Source organism: Podarcis vaucheri (genome assembly GCF_965113315.1).
Source record: "Podarcis vaucheri genome assembly, chromosome: 4".
Lineage (NCBI taxonomy): Eukaryota > Metazoa > Chordata > Lepidosauria > Squamata > Lacertidae > Podarcis > Podarcis vaucheri.
In genome coordinates, this window is record NC_138762.1 from 8,075,976 (window position 1) to 8,095,962 (window position 19,987).

The 19,987-nt window shown below is 44.0% G+C and overlaps 1 protein-coding gene across 1 annotated transcript; it reads left to right on the forward strand.

Moving 5' to 3' along the window:
• Positions 1-8,950: 8,950 nt before the first annotated feature.
• On the forward strand, positions 8,951-19,678 carry LOC309530450 (sialidase-3-like). The gene is made up of 3 exons (XM_082219428.1): positions 8,951-9,172; positions 13,621-13,851; positions 18,371-19,678. The coding sequence occupies exons 1-3, from the start codon at positions 9,134-9,136 to the stop codon at positions 19,418-19,420; spliced, it is 1,320 nt and encodes a 439-aa protein (XP_082075554.1). The 5' UTR covers positions 8,951-9,133; the 3' UTR covers positions 19,421-19,678.
• The last annotated feature ends 309 nt before the right edge of the window (positions 19,679-19,987 follow it).

A 19,987-nucleotide genomic window follows, 5' to 3' on the forward strand; every position in this document is an offset into this window, starting at 1 on the left:
TGCCAAATGCTTGCAATCTGCTGTGCTTCTGTTATGTTGGATGAACTCAGCTTGGCTAGGAATGTATTATGTGTCAAACGCTACAAATGTAGATCAGTTTTCTACCACTTTTAACTGTCATGGCTTCCCTCAAAGGAGATGCTAAGATAGGGCTGCAAGCAACTTTGTTGAGCTATTTTTAAGCAAACCCCAATTTCGGTGCTGTCCTGGTTTCTACGTTTTGAAATATGGCGACCCTAGCTAAGAGCTTTCTTTGCTTTTTAAGCTAGCAGTGCTGTCAGCATGGGCTGTTTTCCTTGGGTGCCTTTGTCCATTTCACAGTAAGGTCTTATTGTGCTAAAATTATAGCTCAGCCAAATTTGAACAAGCCTTCTCAGCAACCTTCTTCCCTCCCTGGTGCAGCCATGAGGAGGAGATTGGAAGTTTAAGTTTCCATTTGTCTATTGTTTCCTGTGTTTGAACCTCGAGAAACTGTGGTTGGCCTTAACTGTGCTTTACTGAAACAACCAAACTTCAAAACGTTGTTTATGAAGTTGGCTTGTTTTCCTAAAGCAGTGGCGCATTCCCTGTTGCCCACCATCTATGCCTTTGCTTGGTCCAGCTGTATTGCCCAAGTTTCTGGCACCAACGCCAGCCAAATCCCAGGACATTGCACTGTGAGCATGTGGGAAATAAAAGCAGAAGCTGTTAACAAACAATAGCCTACAGGGAATGTGTTTAAATAAAATGATCTGCTGTCAGTTCCGTTTTCCGCTTCCTTCTTTTTTTCTGGAGGGGTTTTTGCATACATCAAAAACCGTAGCATGCGGAACGCACACTGTATGGCCCAACGCCATGTGATGAATCTAAAAATCCTTTTCATGCTACCGGGTTAGGAGAAAAACTGGTTTCTTCTCTGGGAGGAGGGAAAAGCAACATGAGGCTTGTGCCCTGCCCCAAAGCCTGCAGGAACAGGCAGGCTAAAAACTCATTTTTGTGGGCTTCCCTTGTTTTATTGCATTGTTCAGCTGCCCAACGTCAAGATTTCAAACAAACAGTATCTAACACGGCCGTCTTGCTTCACCAAATGGGGTGACAGACATCTTGAGTAGGGATGGCGGAGAATTGAATACAGTCTGTATTTTTAACTGAACTATGAATCTGGATATGGATTTAAACAGGTATTTTCATATGGATTAAAAAATATATAGCGTGCCACCAGTCACACTGTATAAGAAAGAGATTTTGCAGGCACCCCTGGTTCTGACATTCTCTTCAAATTATTTTTTAAAATGCTAACAGACCTTTGCAGGTGTTTATTTTGTACTTTGCTTAACCCATTACCTTAACGATGGTCTTCTTCTTTTTTTTGGTAAATTGTGTTTTATTACACCACACTCGTATTTTATTATATGGCTGTACAGAAATATTCCCCCCACCCCCGCCATTATTCAAGCCTCCTAGTGATGCAGCAATAAAACTGTAGCACATTTGCAAAGATAAGCAGAATCTGGCATGGTTTCAAATGGGATGGGAGACCATGTGTTGAGCTTCCTGCATTGCAGGGGGTTGGACTATATAAATTCAATCAATCAATAGAGGACCATTGGGTTTCTTTACAATTCTGTGAAAGCTGGCTTCCGGAGGCGGCGCGTTCAGCAATGGCGGTCCTCTTCAGCTGCTGAAGAGGGGCTCCGCGGAAAAGGGTCGTGCGCTGTGGCACAGCGACGACCCAGTCAGAAAAACCACGGGTAGAGTGAGCTCGTGGCCGTGGGTTTCGGCGGGCACCAGGAGCGACCTCGGAAACGCAGAAGGGACCCCGTAAGGGGTTTCGGAACGTGGAGGGGGTAGCGGTGCTGTGAAACCATCGCTCTTTCCGCGGAAGTGAAGCCGCGCGGCTGCTGCTGATCGGCGCTGACCTTTCTTCTTTTAACAATTGAATCGAAAACAACATACTCGTGAGTAAGAAACTTGAGGCTTTATTTGAACTTAAATTTGGCGAAATTCGGCTGAAAGCGGGAGACGCTAAAAAGGAAGTCAGTCTTCCGGCTCTGTTTAAAGTATTAAGCAAAGACTTTCTAAAGCGGAAGCGTTGAAAGGAATTTTAAAAAAAGCTGGAATATACTTGCAAATTTGGATTTGATCGCTTAAAGGTTAAAGAAAAGTTACCAGCTTTATAAGTGGATAAGAACTGTGACTCTCTCTTCCATCTATTTTCTGTGGATTATAAGTTAAAAAACCCTGCTCTCGACCTGCCTGGATACAAAGAAACATCGGACTGTGGCAACTATAGTTTAAAAAAAAAACATATAAAGTTACACTGGGCTACTTTGTAAACTGTAAAAAAGGAACTGTTGCATGCACCTTTGTAAAGAACTTTTACTCTCTGCAGTTGAAATTGAACTTGGAAGGTCCCCCCAGTTTTGGAATTTGTTTGATTTTCCTCCTTTTCTGCTGGACTTTAATGGTGGAATTTTCCTATCCTTCTTCCTAATTTCTTGGGAGCTCCCCCTGCAGGATTGTGGAATTATTAGTCTCTGAGAACTGCTGTTTGATTTGGAATTCTTATGTCTGGATGTTTATTTTTTTGGATTGTCTTTCCCATGGGATTTACAATTTGACCTTGACGCCTGGACAGCTGTGGAATGAGTGGTGCAGGAAAAACAAGGGCTGCTAAGAAAGCAAAACAAACTGAACTTTTGCAAACAACTTTGCTTGTGCAGCCACGCAGATCATCTGTTCCTATTGTGACGGGTCTGCAAGAAGGACAACTCCAGCAGCCAACTTTTGGGGATATGGCAGCAGGAGGGCTAGACCCTGTATCTAAAGAAATATTGGATCAGTTGGCAGCGTTAAATAAAAAGGCTGATGAACAAGCAGCTAAATTTGAGGAGCAAGCGGCTAAATTTGATAAGGTAACAGCTACAATTAATAAATTGACAGACCAAGTCGCCCAAAATACACAGGCACTAGGGAATATTGAAAAAACTACAACAGAAAATCGAAAATTAGCTTTGGAAGCAAATACTAAAGCAGATCAAAACAAAGAAAGGATTGAGGAACTAAGAGGAGAAGTAAGACCACTGAGTAGACAGATCACTGAACAACAAGCGTACCTGTCCATGGCGGATTTGAAAAACAGGGAGAGCAACCTTAGGCTGAGAAACATCCCAGAATTAGAAAAAGAAGATTTGACTGGTTTTTTGACAACAGAAATATCTAAGTTCTGGGATCTGACAGAAGAGAAGGACTTTAAAATTGTTACCGCTTTTAGATTGGGAAGAGTGGCCAAGAAGGACAAACCAAGAGACTGCTTGATCATTTTGAGATCTAAGCAGGAAAAAGACAATATACTCGGCCTACATTTTAAAAATTCATTGGTAATCCAGGGAAAAACAGCAGAAATCTTCAGAGACATACCAAAACAGCTATTGGATTTAAGAGCTACATACAAAGACTTGGCAAGCCTACTGAGGAATAACACAATACCATACAGGTGGGAATTCCCTCAAGGACTATCTTTTTCCTGGAAAGGGAAGAAGACAAGAATCAGAACAGCAGAGGAGCAAGAAAAGTTCTTAAACGATCACGGGGAGGACCTCCGGAAAGGGGTAGGAGCCTGGCCACCTCCTTCGTTTGGCTTCAACCCGGTTCCACCTCCAGTCAAAGACGATAAAGGAGAAGCCCCTACCGGCTAATAAATTGATCCAGGATGTCTCTACAGCTTCTCAGCTGGAATATTAATGGCGCAAACTCACCGGAAAAAAGGAAAAAGATTTTTCACATATTGAGAAAAGAACAATTAGATGTCATTTGCCTTCAAGAAACTCATGTGTCTAGGCTCCACAGGAGAGTATTAATTAATAAGAGACTAGGCCAAGAATTTATTTCATCTGACAAAGTTAAAAAAAGAGGAGTAGTGATTTATGCAAAAGAGAGCCTAGCACCAAAGTTGGTGTTTAAAGACGAATTTGGAAGAATTTTGGCAATTGAAATACAAGCACAAGGAGAAAAATTTTTGATAGTAGGAATCTATGCACCAAATGATGGGAAATCGGAATTTTACAAGAAGCTGCATGAGACAATGCTGGACCATATTGACTATTCTAACATCATCTTGATGGGAGATATGAATGGGGTTGTCTCCACTTACATGGACAAGTCACAAAACCAAAATTTGACCAAAGATGGCAGACTCCCAAAGACTTTCTTTGAACTTACAGACAATATGGACTTGACTGATATTTGGAGAACAAAGAACCCTTTAGGTAAAGAGGGAACATTCTTTTCTGAAGCCCACCTATCTTGGACAAGAATCAACCAAATCTGGACATCTAGAGGACTGGCACCTAAGACAAAAAAAATAGAGATCTGCCCTAAAACCTGCTCCGACCATAACGCTTTGAAAATGGACTTGAGACTTACACCAGCCGGATCCTTCAGATGGAGAATGAATGACTATTTATTTAGAGACCAGGAGATTGTGAAGCAGGCCAAAAAAACGCTGAAAGATTATTTTGAAATAAATTTGAATACTTCGGTGGAAAAGAGAATAATCTGGGACGCGAGTAAAGCTGTTATGAGAGGGTTTCTGATACAACAGAATTCTATCAAGAAAAAACTTCGGAATGGTAAAAAGGACAAGATCTTGGAGAAGATAAGAGACGGAGAGAAAAAATTGAGACTAAACCCAAAATCAAAAGAGGTTTTAAGAGAAATAAAATTCCATCAAGCACAATACGCGAAACTAATAAATCAAGAAGTTGAATGGAAAATTAAACAGATGAAGCAAAGATCATTTGAATCGGCAAATAAATGTGGGAAGCTGCTGGCATGGCAGCTGAAAAAGAGACAAAAATTGAACTTTGTTACCAATCTCGAGGTTGAAGGAGAATGTATCCAGAAACCAGAAGAAATTAGAAAGTGTTTCCAGAGATATTTCAAAAAATTGTTTACCCAAGGACACCAAGTAGAGACTGAGATAGACCAATTTTTAAAAAGTCATGGCCTGCAAAAACTAACACAAGATAAACAAACAGCCCTGAACTATAAAATAACACAACAGGAAATTGAAAGTGCCATTCAGAATATGCAATTAGGCAAATCCCCAGGTCCAGATGGGCTTACCTCCAAGTATTATAAGACACTGAAGGAATATTTGGTTCAGCCATTAATGGAGGTATGTAATCAAATCATGGAAGGGAAGGGGGCACCAGAATCGTGGAAAGAGGCATTCATCACCTTGATACCAAAATTGGAATCTGAAAAGACCCAACTCAAGAACTACCGTCCCATCTCACTCCTAAATGTGGATTACAAAATTTTTCCTGATATTCTGGCAAATAGACTGAAAAAAGTTTTAAATGAAGTAATACATAAAGACCAAGCAGGCTTTCTCCCGGGTAGGCATTTGTCTGACAACACCAGGAACATTGTCGACGTTTTGGAGTTATTACAGACAAATATGAACACAAAAGCAGTTTTGATTTTTATAGATGCAGAGAAGGCCTTTGATAATGTATCTTGGAAATTTATGAAGAAAAATTTGGAAGGAATGGGAGTGGGAAGGGCGTTCCAAAATGGTATCGAAGCAATTTATTCAGAACAAAAAGCTAAATTGATAGTAAATAATGTGGTGACAGAGGAGTTTAAAATTGAAAAAGGGACACGACAGGGATGCCCCCTATCACCCTTGTTATTCATTTCTGTCCTGGAGGTGTTGCTGAACTTGATTAGGAAGGACCAACAGGTGGAAGGAATACAGGTCGGAGAAAAACAATATAAATTGAAGGCCTTTGCAGATGATTTGGTTTTGACAGTACAGGAGCCAGAAACCAGTACAAAAAGAGCCTTAGAGTTAATTTCTGAATTTGGTCGGGTGGCGGGATTTAAGCTGAACAAACAAAAAACCAAGGTTTTGGCAAAAAATATGACCTCTTCAGAAGTGGATGGGTTTCAGAAGGAAACAGAATTAAATGTGGTAACAAAAGTGAAATACCTGGGGGTTAACTTGACTGGAAGAAATTTAAATTTGTTTAAAGACAATTATGAAAAATGTTGGTCTGAAATTAAAAGGGACTTAGAAATTTGGTCAAGATTGAAACTTTCTTTGTCGGGAAGGATAGCAGCAGTTAAAATGAATGTATTGCCAAGAATGTTATTCTTGTTTCAAACCCTCCAGATCGTGGACAGAGTGGAATGCTTTGGAAAGTGGCAGAAGGATATTGCGAAGTTTGTCTGGCAGGGCAAAAAGCCCCGAATAAAATTTAAGATATTAACAGATGCAAAGGAAAGAGGGGGATTTGCCCTGCCGGACTTAAGATTGTATTATGAAGCTGCATCCTTCTGCTGGATGAAGGATTGGTTTCTGCTAGAAAACACAGATGTCCTAGATCTGGAAGGGCATAGCAACGCTTTTGGGTGGCATGCTTATTTGTGGTACGACAAGGCAAAGTCTCATAAATTGTTTAAAAACCATATTGTCAGGAAAGCTCTATTCATTGTCTGGACAAAATACAAGGACTTATTTGAAAATAAGACTCCGAGGTGGTTATCACCGACGGAGGCCAAGGCCATTAAACTACGTAACATGGAGAGTGGCTGGGCAAAATATTGTGAGTTAATAGAAAGAGTTGGTGACACTTGGAGGTTGCAGAGTTTCGAAAAATTGAAGGGAAAGGTGCGAGACTGGTTTCATTATGCCCAAATTTTAGAGGTTTTTAAAAAAGATAAGAAAATTGGTTTCCAGGTGGAAAAATCAAAACTAGAGACAGAATTACTTGAACCTAAGACTAAAGTGCTTTCAAGAATGTATAACTTGTTGCTTAAATGGAATACTCAAGATGAGACAGTTAAATCAGCTATGATAAAATGGGCACAAGACATTGGGTACAACATTATGTCTGAAGACTGGGAAAGGTTATGGACCACCGGTATGAAATTTACGGCATGTAGTGCCCTAAAAGAAAACATTATGAAAATGGTATACAGGTGGTACATAACCCCGGTTAAACTTGCAAAGATATATCATCTGTCTGACAATAAATGTTGGAAATGTAAGGAGGCTGAAGGTACCTTTTTTCACCTCTGGTGGACATGCCCGAGGGTGAAGGCTTTCTGGGAAATGATTTATAATGAGTTGAAAAAGGTGTTTAAGTACACCTTTCACAAGAAACCAGAGGCCTTCCTCCTGGGCATTGTGGGCCAGAGAGTGTTAAAGAAAGATAGAGTTTTCTTTTTATATGCAACTACAGCAGCAAGAATTCTTATAGCCAAACATTGGAAAGCACAGGAGTTACCCACGCTGGAAGAGTGGCATTCACAGCTGATGGACTACATGGAACTAGCTGAAATGACCGGCAGAATTCGAGATGTGGGAGAAGAAGCGGTGGAAGAGGACTGGAAAAAATTTAAGGACTATTTACAAAAACATTATAAGTTATATGAATGTTGAGAATTTGTTAAGTTTTCGGGAAAAATATGCTTCAGTATTGAGATTGGTAAATGGTGGAAATTAAGTTAGCATTCTGAAAAACATAAATCACAGACTATATAATCAAATGAAAGTACAAAAACACATAAAATAAGGTATCAATTTGCTATTTATTTTTATTGTAAAGAAAGCAGGGGATGGAAGATGTGGGGAAGTCCAGTTGATTATGAAAATAGATCTGGAAAAGTGATTTTCTTTTTTTTTTTCTCTTTTTTTCTTTTGTAACTTTCTTCTTTTTTGTAAAACTGCTTTTGTTGTGTCAATGACGATGTATTTTGACCTTGGAAAAAAAGCAAATAAAAACTATTTAAAAAAAAATACAATTCTGTGAAAGCTGTGTCTCTCGGTAAAATATTGTTGTTGTTGTTTAGTCGTTTAGTCGTGTCCGCCTCTTCGTGACCCCCTGGACCAGAGCACGCCAGGCACTCCTGTCTTCCACTGCCTCCCGCAGTTTGGTCAAACTCATGCTGGTAGCTTCGAGAACACTGTCCAGCCATCTTGTCCTCTGCCGTCCCCTTCTCCTTGTGCCCTCCATCTTTCCCAACATCAGGGTCTTTTCCAGGGAGTCTTCTCCTCTCATGGAGAAGTCTAGCCAAAGTCTAGCCAAAGTCTAGGAGCCTCAGCTTCAGGATCTGTCCTTCCAGTGAGCACTCAGGGCTGATTTCCTTCAGAATGGAGAGGTTTCATCTTCTTGCAGTCCATGGGACTCTCAAGAGTCTCCTCCAGCACCAGATTTCAAAAGCATCAATTCTTCGGCGATCAGCCTTCTTTATGGTCCAGCTCTCACTTCCATACATCACTACTGGGAGAACCAGAGCTTTAACTATACGGACCTTTGTTGGCAAGGTGATGTCTCTGCTTTTTAAGATGCTGTCTAGGTTTGTCATTGCTTTTCTCCCAAGAAGCAGGCATCTTTTAATTTTGTGACTGCTGTCACCATCTGCAGTGATCATGGAGCCCAAGAAAGTAAAATCTCTCACTGCCTCCATTTCTTCCCCTTCTATTTGCCAGGAGGTGATAGGACCAGTGGCCATGATCTTCGTTTTTTTGATGTTGAGCTTCAGACCATATTTTGCACTCTCCTCTTTCACCCTCAATAAAAGGTTCTTTAATTCCTCCTCACTTAAAATATTAGCTCTCAGTTAATTGGCAGCTCAGTGGCTAAAGAGGGGAAGTTTTTACCCATTAACAATTCATAAATGGCTCATTTAACATACTCTGACGTTGCCTCTTGATCATCTGCATGGGGCATAGGGAGAAAGCAAAAGAGTAGACTGACACACTGCCGCCAGCTTGCGGGTTGACTTTGAATTTCCTTCTGGTGCTTTGCAAAAAGCCTCTCCAAGGCTGGAGCGGCTAGCCATCATTTTCCATGGACTAAATCTATGGCTTCTGAAAGAGATCCCTTCCCCTGATTGGCCGAGCGGGGAACCGGATCCTAGCAGGCTGGCTGGCAGCCTGTGGAAGCTGCTGCCGAGCATTTATTTATATTTCTTGTTGCAAGTTGCGCTCAGCTGTTGCCAAAGCTGGGCTGTGCGCGCAGGCGAGGAAGCGCCTCTCCCTGGTCTCTCTTTCTCTCTCCTTGCAGGGTCGGATCCTGCACCTGCGGATCGCGCTTCCCAAACCCCCAACCCAACCTCTAACCCAGCCCCCCCCCTCCCCATGCTGGGTCTTTATGCACTGCGAGGAATCCGCTGCGCGGTGAGTGATGGATGGATGGGGAAGCGGGCAGCGCAGGGCATGCAATCAGTGCCAGATTTAGGTATAAGCTAAACAAGCTATAGCTTAGGGCCCCACTGGAGGTAGAGTTCCGAAATATAAGATAAAAAAGAAATAAAATAAAAGCTACATACAGCAACTGTGTTTTGTGTTGTGCAGGCTCCTGTGATGTAAGTCATGGGCTCCGCCTGCTAGCCTGCTCCCTAAAATATCACTGGTTCCTCATTTCTATATATAGGGTGCCTACATTCTGCTGTTTATAATTATTAGTAGTTTGCATCCTATACAGTATTTACACCTATTATTGTTTCATGTTATAGCAAGTTTCTCGAGACTGGATTATGAGCCTTTGTAAATTGTGTTTCTCAAGGAACTTTTGTTATTGCCAAATGCCAATGTGTTTGCATTAAGTTTGTTATGAATAAAAAAAATCATTTTATGTTAGAGCTTAATACTTATTTCACTGTTAATATACTTGTTAATTGTATTTCACTATTAATATACTTCTTTTTTCCTCCATTTTTTTATTGATTTTCCAAAGATTTTTTAAATAGACAAACAAACATAAATCTCAACCATATTTAAACCAAACTTGGTAACATTGTTGAGTGGCTTCCTCGTATCCCCCTGGTTGAATTTCAGTGTGTATCATTTTAATGGTTTTCCAAAACCACTATTCTTATAAAATTAGCATCTTTTTATTTTCCTTTCCAATTCAGTATTAAACATATTAATTCATCCCATTACTTGATTATGTCCTAACCCTATCTGTTATTTGCAAGCTTCACCAATTAATTTAACTTAACATATTTAAATAGTCTTTAAATTTCATCCATTCTTCCTGGTAATCCTCTTCCTTCTGGTCACGGACTATTCCAGTCAGGTCGGCTACGTCCAAAAAAGTCCATCATCTTCATCTGAATATACTTCTTCTTAATTGTATTTCAGTTCAACAGTTACTGTGATAAAATACATATTTTGTCATGTGCAAATGCCTTGAGATACCTATTAGGTCCATAAATTACCACATAGCATATATTCAACACAAAAAAACAGGGACAATTTGTTGTGGGCAAAGGACAGCTGGACATATAAAGGGCCCCATTACCTTCAGCAGCTAAGGGCCTCATCAAACCTAAATCCGGCCCTGCACACACCCTTTAATGAAGACCTCCAGGAATAGGGACCCCTACTTAGGGTAGCAGAGGTAGCCGTAAATCCCTCTCCCCGCTGTCTAAGATTCTTGACCATCCCTTATTTTATTTTTTACCACCAAAACTTATGTCCAAGAATTTCATGACTCATTTATGCAGCATGTGAAAAAAGTATTTTCATTTGGCTGTCCTGAATCTCACGCCAATCCACTAGCGCAGGGGTCTGCAACCCGCGGCTCCGGAGCCGCATGTGGCTCTTTTACACCTTTGCCGCAGCTCCGCGGTGGATACTAGCGAGGGGAGGAGGCGCATTGTACGCCCCGACACTCCCCACTGTGGCGGGCGCTGTACTGGCTGTGACGTCGCATGGGAGCGGTGCGTGCATTAGTCACGCACCGTCCCGACGTCACCTTCCCGCCCGCCTGCCCGCTACATTGTAATGGCCATGTACGCTGGTCACTGCATTGAAAGGGGGCATGTACGCTGGTCAGTGTTTTGAAGGGGAGTGAAGAACACACACACACACACACAAAAAGGTAACTTGTTAATTTAACGTTTATTTCTATGAGGAGGAGTAATTCTGAGGGGTCAAACAAAGAAATAATAAAAAGTGACAAAAAAGTTATTTTTATAATGACGAGTTTTGTGGCTCCCAGTTTTTTTTCTTCGGAAACGGGTCCAAGTGGCTCTTTTTATCTTAAAGGTTGCAGACCCCTGCACTAGCGTTATGAGGAAGAGAGAAAGGAAAATTTTCTCTTTCTAACATATCAGAGCCCTAATCGGTCAGTCCACCTTTGGAGCTGAAATCCTTTGAGGACTTTTTAAAATGGCTACCTACTTTTGGAGTGTTAAATTTGGATCTCTACCTCTTATCTATTTGGTGTTTGCACGTTTATTAACTATTTCAAAAAATTTCCTTTTCTCCTTCTTTCATCCACAAATTACCTTCAGAATACTATTTGGGAAGCTACTTCTACCCACCGCATCAAAAATTAAAATTACCTTCAGCTTGAATACTATTAAAAGTAAAATGTTGTACCTGCCAAAGTTCAGAAACAAAAAGCCCCATACAGTACAGGGGTCAGCAAACTTTTTCAGTAGGGGGCCGGTCCACTGTCCCTCAGACCTTGTCGGGGGCCGGACTATATTTTTTTTTTGGGGGGTGAACGAATTCCTATGCCCCACAAATAACCCAGAGATGCATTTTAAACAAAAGCACACATTCTACTCATGTAAAAACACGCTGATTCCCAGGCCGTCCGCGGGCCGGATTTAGAAGGCGTTTGGGCCGGATCTGGCCCCCGGGCTTTAGTTTCCCTACCCATGCCATGGACTGTGTGACCATCCTTTATTAGTCATATCCAGAGTCAGGCCCATTTGAATCAATGGACCAAACCAGCCATTCCATTGAAGTCGATGGGTCTGACTCTTTTGAGTGCGTCTTAGTTAGACATCGCCCTTAGTGGAGCAATTCATGGACAGGACTAGCAACTTATTTGTTTTGTTTATATTTGTTTGTTGCATCAACGCCCTACCTTTCCCTCCAGGGAGATCAAAGTGGTGTTCGGGGTTCTTCTCCCCTCCATTTGATCCTCACAAACAACCCTGTGAGCCTGGGAGGGAATAACGGGTCTGAAATCACCCCGTGAGGTTAATATAAGGAAACGGGGGTTGGCTTTTACAGCCGGACTCCCCATCAAGATTTGACCACCGGTCTGAGAACAGAGGCAACTAAAGAACAGAGCTAGCCGTCTTTCAGACATGTGGTTTGTGGCGTGTTTGCCTTGCGCACATATTATGAACATGCAATTTATTTATGTCACCTGAGAATTCACAGACCAAGTGGGGATTAGACCCCGTCCTAGTCTGACACTCTTAACCACTGTGTCACACTGGCTTAATATTAACTCTAGCATATTTTTAAATATTTTATTTCATCTAATGTTTATTGGATGGATTTCGCCCCTACATTGATTTTTGAATTCTGAATTTATTGTTATTCACGTTTATACTGTATTTAATGCTGGTTTTTGTTGCATCAAATTAAGGGTTTTAAATTTGTTGTTAGCCGCTCTGAGCCTAGTTTTCTGAACTGGGAAGGGCGGGGTATAAAAAAAAAATTATTATTATTATTATTATTATTATTATTATTATTATTATTATTTAGACTACTTAGAAGTGGGTGGGTGTACATTAAAAATAAATCAATAAATAGGTGTGGTTTTTTAAAGTCTATTCTCCAAAGGGTAAAATGTGCCCCTCCTCCCTTTTTCCATCTTCTCTCTCCAGAAAGAGGGTGGTCTTTCCCCTCTAGTCTCCAGCCCCCTCACTTCCACAAAACAGTGGAAGCTTTAAATTTTGGAGCTGGCTTGTTGCTCCAATGAAGAATCGATAGTTTAGATCCTTGGCTCCCAAATCTTTTGGGGCCATTCTCCGGCTTGGTTTCATAAATGCATCCACAATACCTGGTACTCTGCAACAAGCATCATCCAGAATAGCAGTTTGCATGGCCCACTATGGGAGATAATGGCACAGTGAAATTCAAAACAGTAACAACTTATTGCACATTTATTCAAAATCCAAACTACCGTACTTTGTTAAATTAGGTCAAGTTGTGTGGGGCTCCCAAATTGTAATAATGTGGACCTCTGGGAGTGACTGAGAAAAGGGAGCTTACAGTAGCCTATCACTTTAAGAAACTGTTAAGAAACTGCTGAGAAAGTATTTCACTTTGGGAAGAGAGGAGCTAAAACGCTTATCGCAAGAACACAAGTACAGTGGTGCCTCGCAAGACGAAAAGAATCCGTTCTGTGATTCTCTTCGTCTAGCGGTTTTTTCGTCTTGCGAAGCAAGCCCATTGACGGATTAGCGGATTAGCGCTATTAGCGGCTTTTAGCGGCTTACCTGCTGATCGGATCAGCTGATAAGCGGCTTACAGGCTTAGAAAAAGGGGGGGGGGACCAGAGGAACTCACAAGACATTGTCGTCTTGCGAAGCAAGCCCATAGGAAATTCGTTTTGCGAAGCACCTCCAAAACGGAAAACTCTTTCGTCTAGCGAGTTTTCCGTCTTGCGGGGCACCACTGTAGCAGGTTCACACAGGCACAATACAAAGCACAATAGCCTTTGTAACAAAATGTATTGATGTAAGCTATGTCAGCAAATCAACCGGACCAATCTGAAGGTTTGTGCTTCTGCTAGAAGCGCAAGCGCGCTAAAAGGAAATGTAACTAAATAAGTTCTGGCTTTCAAGCTCTCTCCTTTCCCCGTCTCCTAGAATATTTCTGCATGCCCAGAAAACATGGCCGAGGCTCAGGCTGGCTCTGGGAAGGTGACTCTTTTCAGCCAGAAAAAACGAGGGGGTCTCACCTACCGCATCCCAGCGCTGCTTTACCTGCCCTCCGAGTCCACCTTCCTGGCGTTTGCAGAAGAGCGCTCATCCCCCCGAGACGAAGATGCTAAGTTCCTGGTGATGAGGCGAGGGCGGAAGGAAGGAACGTCCGTTCAGGTAACGCCAGGAGCAGAAAGCGTAACGCTGCTATTCTTTCATTGCACGTTTCTTTACTTTCTTACTATATACAATAAATGTAAGGCTGTCGTCACGCAGCAGTTCATGGGCCTGCCAACTCCAGCGTGACAGCAGGGTGGCAGGCAGCTCAGGTAAGCTGTTTAATGAAGGTGGAGAGGTGCTCTGCGCACTATGTATAATGGGAGGAAATGCTCTCTGAAGCAAGTCCCCCAGCTGGGAAGGGAGACTTCCCGTTGCCTAACTGAGAGACCCCTGGCCCCTCCTGCTTGCACGCAAGCTCTGATAGGCAGCATGAAGCCTCCCTTCACAGCTTAGTTGCTGGGGTCAGGGAAGGTGGAGGCAGCCCGGAAGCTGCATCTTGGAGCCCCTGCACCACCATCACATGGGGACTTCCCAGCAGTTCCTGAAGCCAGCCAGGGCCAACTGCTCCGGGCTACTGAGACTGCCGCCGCTGCGTTTCCTGGGGCCATTAGATGAAATCCGGGGACATTCAGGGGATGGAATTTGTCTGGGGACTTATTCGCAAATCCGGGGACTGTCCCCGGGAAACCGGGATGTCTGGTAACCCTTCTGTGGAGGCCAATTCTGGGTCCACACGTCCTTCCACAGTGGGGACATAGGTTTCCGGGTGGGAGTTGATCACGGTGTGGATTTGCCAAGCGTGCCTTCCTCTTAGCGTGTTTCTCCTTTGCGTCCTGAGTTCGAGCGTCTTCAAAGCCAATGCCACCTTTAGTAAAAGCTGCTCTACGATTGCAGTGGTTGCAGGCCAGTGTTTCCCAATTTTCTGTGCTTATGTTGCATTTTATATATATATATATAGATTTCCCCTGAGAGTGCCTTTAAAGCTCTTTTGTTGTATTTCGCTTTCTTTTCAGAAAATGCTTTGTCCCAAGTTACATTATGCCATTGTGTACAACCCTGGATTTATAATAATCATATGCGCACATGGAACTAGATTTTTTAAAAATCTACAATCTTTGCTAATAACAATTTACAAACAGACAGTCATACCTTGGATTCCGAACAAATCGGCTCCCAAACGATCGAAACCCAGTAGTTGGTGTTCGGGTTTTCAAACGATTTTCGGAAGCCGACCGTCCGGCGCGGCTTCCGATTGGCTGCAGGAGCTTCCTGCAGCCAATCGGAAGCTGCGTTCTGCTTTCCAAACATTTTGGAATTCAAATGGACTTCTGGAATGGATTCTGTTTGACTTCCAAGCTAACGACTATACAAGGAAATTCAGACAATACCTAAATTCAGATAAATTTGACTGGGTTTGAGGCTGCAACAATCGGATCCAAGTAATTCAAATAATTGTCCCGTTTGGCTCCCTGACTTCACGAGCAACAGATATATGACATAGATTCTTCCATGTGTGGCTATGAAGAGTCTGTTCCTTATGCCTTCTGCCCACATTTTAAAAAAAGGAATGGAAAGATAGGGTTAACAGCTTGCCAGTCAGGCTGAGCGACTGACAGCTGTTCTGGTCTGTGTATATTTATGCCGCTGACTCAATAAGTAACTTGAAGCCTTGCTGGGAACTTGCCCTGGTAACACTGGGGGTTTGGGTTTGAGTCCCGGTATATGATAGCGGAAGCAAGCAGACACTCCTACAAGAAAAAGGGCAAATTTGCTAATCCTGCATCAACTTTCCAGGGATCAAGTTTGAGATACTTTTTTAAAAAAACAATATCCAGGCAAGGCCTCTCAGCTCTGTCCTCTCCAAATCCAAGCCACCGAAATGCTTCTCTTCTCCTTCTGGAAAGTTTCATTTTCTTCAACTGTTATTAATTTACAAAGCCCTGAACAATTTCGGTCTAGGATACCGCAGGGATCACCAGAACCCTGATATCTCAGCTCGATCACTGGGATCATTTGCAGGAGCATTGTTCGTCATTCCCCGAGACAGAGAGGCTCATCTGACAGCAGCAATAAACCTAGCTTTTAGTGTCAAATGTCCCAGTCCTGTGGAACTCTCTGCCACTGGAGATTCTGGTCACCAGTGATGGGACAGACAGGAGGAGGATTTAGTGACGCAATCCCCCCTTTAAAAAAAGCTCAAAAGCCTTGGGAAATCCCCCTCCAAAAAAGCTCAACAACTCTGTGCCATCTCCCCCATTTTCTAAAATTTGAGTCTTACGGGCGGGCTCTTCCTCAGACTCAACTCTTGGGCCCCAGACTCTCAGCCTGGTGCCCCTGAGAGCCCAGTGCCCGGGTGCCCCACACCCCTAGCGCCTATGGGGAAGACGGCCCTGAAAGTACAGTATATAGGAATAGGTTAACGGTCTGAGTGTTTGGTAGCACTGCCCTCCTTGAACACACAGTCTGCGGGGAGTTCGAGAAGGGAGTGGAATTTAAACCTCTATTTAAAGATACCCGAAAATAGATGGTGCGCTCACTCCAACGGCGCTTGACTCCCAAATTAAAAACCCCAAAGCCTTTTTCGAGCGCTGGGGTGCCACATGTGTCCTCTGCAAAAAGTACGATTATGCTCAGACAAGGATGTCCATTGTTAAATTTGGAACATATTTAAATCACCTATTATCCACTCATTGTAAAATTACAAGTACTTTTAAAACCCTGCTAATGGATTAACCTGTGTACGATGCTCCTGTATATATGCAGTAAGCATCTTCCATTCTTCCTCGAATTTGTTGTTGTCACTTCCTCTTAATTTCATTGTCAGTTTTGCCATTTATATAACAACAACAACAACAACAACAACAACAATTTATTATTTATACCCCACCCATCTGGCTGAGTTTCCCCAGCCACTCTGGGCGGCTCCCAATCAAGTGTTAAAAACAATACAGCGTTAAATATTAAAAACTTCCCTAAACATTTCAAAATATTCCATTAATTTAACTTGCCAATCTTCTTTAGCTGGGACACCTTCTTCTTTCCAATATTGTGCTAATACTGTCCGTGCAGCCGTAGCTGCATACAAAAATAGATTCTTTTGTGATTTTGGTAAGTCCACTCCTGGGCCGAGCGGGAATTTGCACCCCGGCCTCCCTGGTTCCTAGTACAACACTCTAACCACTGCACCACAGCGAAGAGAGGGAAATATCTGGGCTTACTCTCTAACTCAGGGGTTGTCAACCTGGTCTCTGTCAGGAGCTCATCCTACACTCGAGTAGGACCCTGGCAGAGACACATGCCCGACTGGCATGTTCTCTCCCTCCTGGTCGATTGTTCGGGAGCTTTGAAAGCTTTCTTCAACCCGAACATCACAGCGACCCATGCCAACCGACACCGGCAAACTTAGGGATCCACAGAGTTTGCACATCATGCACATGACAGACCTCAGCAACTCAGCATTTTGGCTAATCTACTTTATTTACCTGTATACCTGAAGGAGCGTCTCCACCTCCATCGTTCTGCCCAGACACTGAGGTCCAACTCTGAGGGCCTTCTGGCGGTTCCCTCGCTGTGAGAAGCCAAGCTACAGGGAACCAGGCAGAGGGCCTTCTCGGTGGTGGCGCCTGCCCTGTGGAACGCCCTCCCACCAGATGTCAAAGAGAAAAACAACTACCAACTTTTAGAAGACATCTGAAGACAGCCCTGTTTAGGGAAGCTTTTAATGTTTAATAGGTTATTGTATTTTAGGGTTTTGTTGGAAGCCGGCCAGAGTGGCTGGGGAAACTCAGCCAGATGGGCGGGGTATAAATAATATATTATTGTTGTTGTCGTTATTATTATTATTATTATTATTATTATTATTATTATTATTATTAACACACACAGAGCACTGCAACATCGCTCCCTCTCTCTATAGCATCGGATAGAGAAAGAACAAAGGACAGTAGTCCCACTTCAAGCAACACAGTAACACAAATATCCTGTTTCCGTCACTTCCCACTCTGTGGAGTCAAAACATACACCGTCATGTGAAAGACAACAGTCCCATGACTGCAATCATGGAGCAGGAATTCCAACAGTCCCTACCACCCACTAGTGGCCGTTTAAGGATTCTAGGTGAGCGGTAAGGTGTTCTACGGCACAAGCCGAATCCTCCTTCCATCGAGCACTGGTGGGCGGTAAGGAAATTTTACCATCAAGAAAGATGCATTAGTGGGCAGTAGGTATTAAAAGCTTGACTATGCTCTAAGGGACGCGGGTGGCGCTGTGGGTTAAACCACAGAGCCTAGGACTTGCTGATCAGAAGGTCAGCAGTTTGAATCCCCGCAACGGGGTGAGCTCCCGTTACTCGGTTCCTGCTCCTGCCCACCTAGCAGTTCGAAAGCACATCAAGTGCAAGTAGATAAATAGGTACCGCTCTAGCGGGAAGGTAAACAGCGTTTCCGTGCGCTGCTCTGGTTCACCAGAAGCAGTTTAGTCATGCTGGCCACATGACCCGGAAGCTGTACGCCGGCTCCCTCGGCCAATAAAGCGAGATGAGCGCCGCAACCCCAGAGTTGTCCGCAACTGGACCTAACGGTCAGGGGTCCCTTTACCTTTACCCGTGCTCTAACTCATCCTCTGCTTTGTATTTCAGTGGGGTCCTCAGGAACCGCTGGAGACAGCCGTCCTGCCCAACCACCGCACCATGAACCCCTGCCCCGTATTCGAGAGGAAGAGCGGCACCCTTTTCCTCTTCTTCATCTGTGTGGAGAAGTACATCACGGAACGGCACCAGATCAGCACGGGGAGGAACGCCGCCAGGCTCTGCTACGTCTCCAGCCAAGATGGCGGCCGCACCTGGAGCCAGGCAACTGACCTGACCGAGGCGGTCATTGGCGGAGAGCTGACCAATTGGGCCACGTTTGCCGTCGGCCCGGGCCACGGCGTCCAGCTCAGCTCCGGCCGCCTGGTGATCCCGGCGTACGCTTATTACATCCACAAGCGCTTGCTTGGGCACCCTCTGGAGTGCTGGATCAAGCCCCACTGCCTCACTTTCTACAGCGACGACGGCGGGCAGAGCTGGTCGCGCAGCCCGCTCCTTGAGGCCTTGCTGACCTCCGAGTGCCAGGTGGCCGAGCTGTCGTGCCCGGACGACAGCCGGGTCCTCTACTGCAACGCCCGCAGCCTCCACAACTACCGGGTGGGGGCGCTGTGCACTGACAACGGCCACCAGTTTGTCAGCCCCTCCCTGTGCGAGGAGTTGTGCGAGTCTCCGCACGGGTGCCAGGGCAGCGTGGTGAGCTTCTCCCCGCAGCTGGAGCCGTTGGATCTGGGCCGGAAGAAAGACGGGGCCAAGTCGTCGGGTCTCGATCCCTTCTCGGCCGCCTTCAAGGGCACGCAGTCGTGGCTGATCTTCTCCCACCCCACGAAAAGGCACAAGCGTGTGGATCTTGGCATCTACCTCAACACCTCTCCGTTGGAGAAGGGCTGCTGGAAAACTCCGTGGGTGCTGAACAAAGGGCCCAGTGGGTATTCGGACCTGGCCGTGTGCGAGGAGGGCGGGTCAGTGATGTTTGGGTGTCTGTTTGAGTGTGGGGTGTCCTGCGAGTGTGAGGAGATCGCCTTCCAACTGTTCACGGGTGTCGAGCTCCTGAGGAACGTGAGGGAAAGCTGCTGTGGTCCCTCTTCTCCCTTGGAAGCCTAGGTGCTCAGGGACGTTTAGCACCCCAGGACAGAAAATGTGGGTGCTCTCCCTTGTCTCCGCCTTCATATTATACGGTGTAGGCTTTGGAAAATGACTGTCGTTTTTGGGTGACGATAAACAGGCCCTCGCTTCTGCCTCCTTGAAAGCAGCCAAACAAAAAAGAATTACAGTGGTACCTTGGTTCTCAAACTTAATCCGTTGCGGACGTCCGTTCCAAAACCAAAGCGTTCCAAAACCAAAGCATGCTTCCCCATAGAAAGTAATGTGAAACGGTTTAATCCGTTCCAGACTTTGAAAAACAACCCCTAAAACAGCAATTTAACATGAATTTTACTTTCTAACGAGACCATTGATCTATAAAAAGAAAACAATCAACGTACTGTACTATAAAATAAATAAGAGGGTTTTGTAGATGATAAAAGCTAAAATTATTATTTTTTCTTACCTGCACTGATGATTGTCATTGTTCAGATAGAGGGCTTTTATCCATTTCCACAGTCACACAATCAATCGATCAGTAGCTGAACTGGGTTCCACACAGTCATAAAAACAAATTAAGCGGAAAAA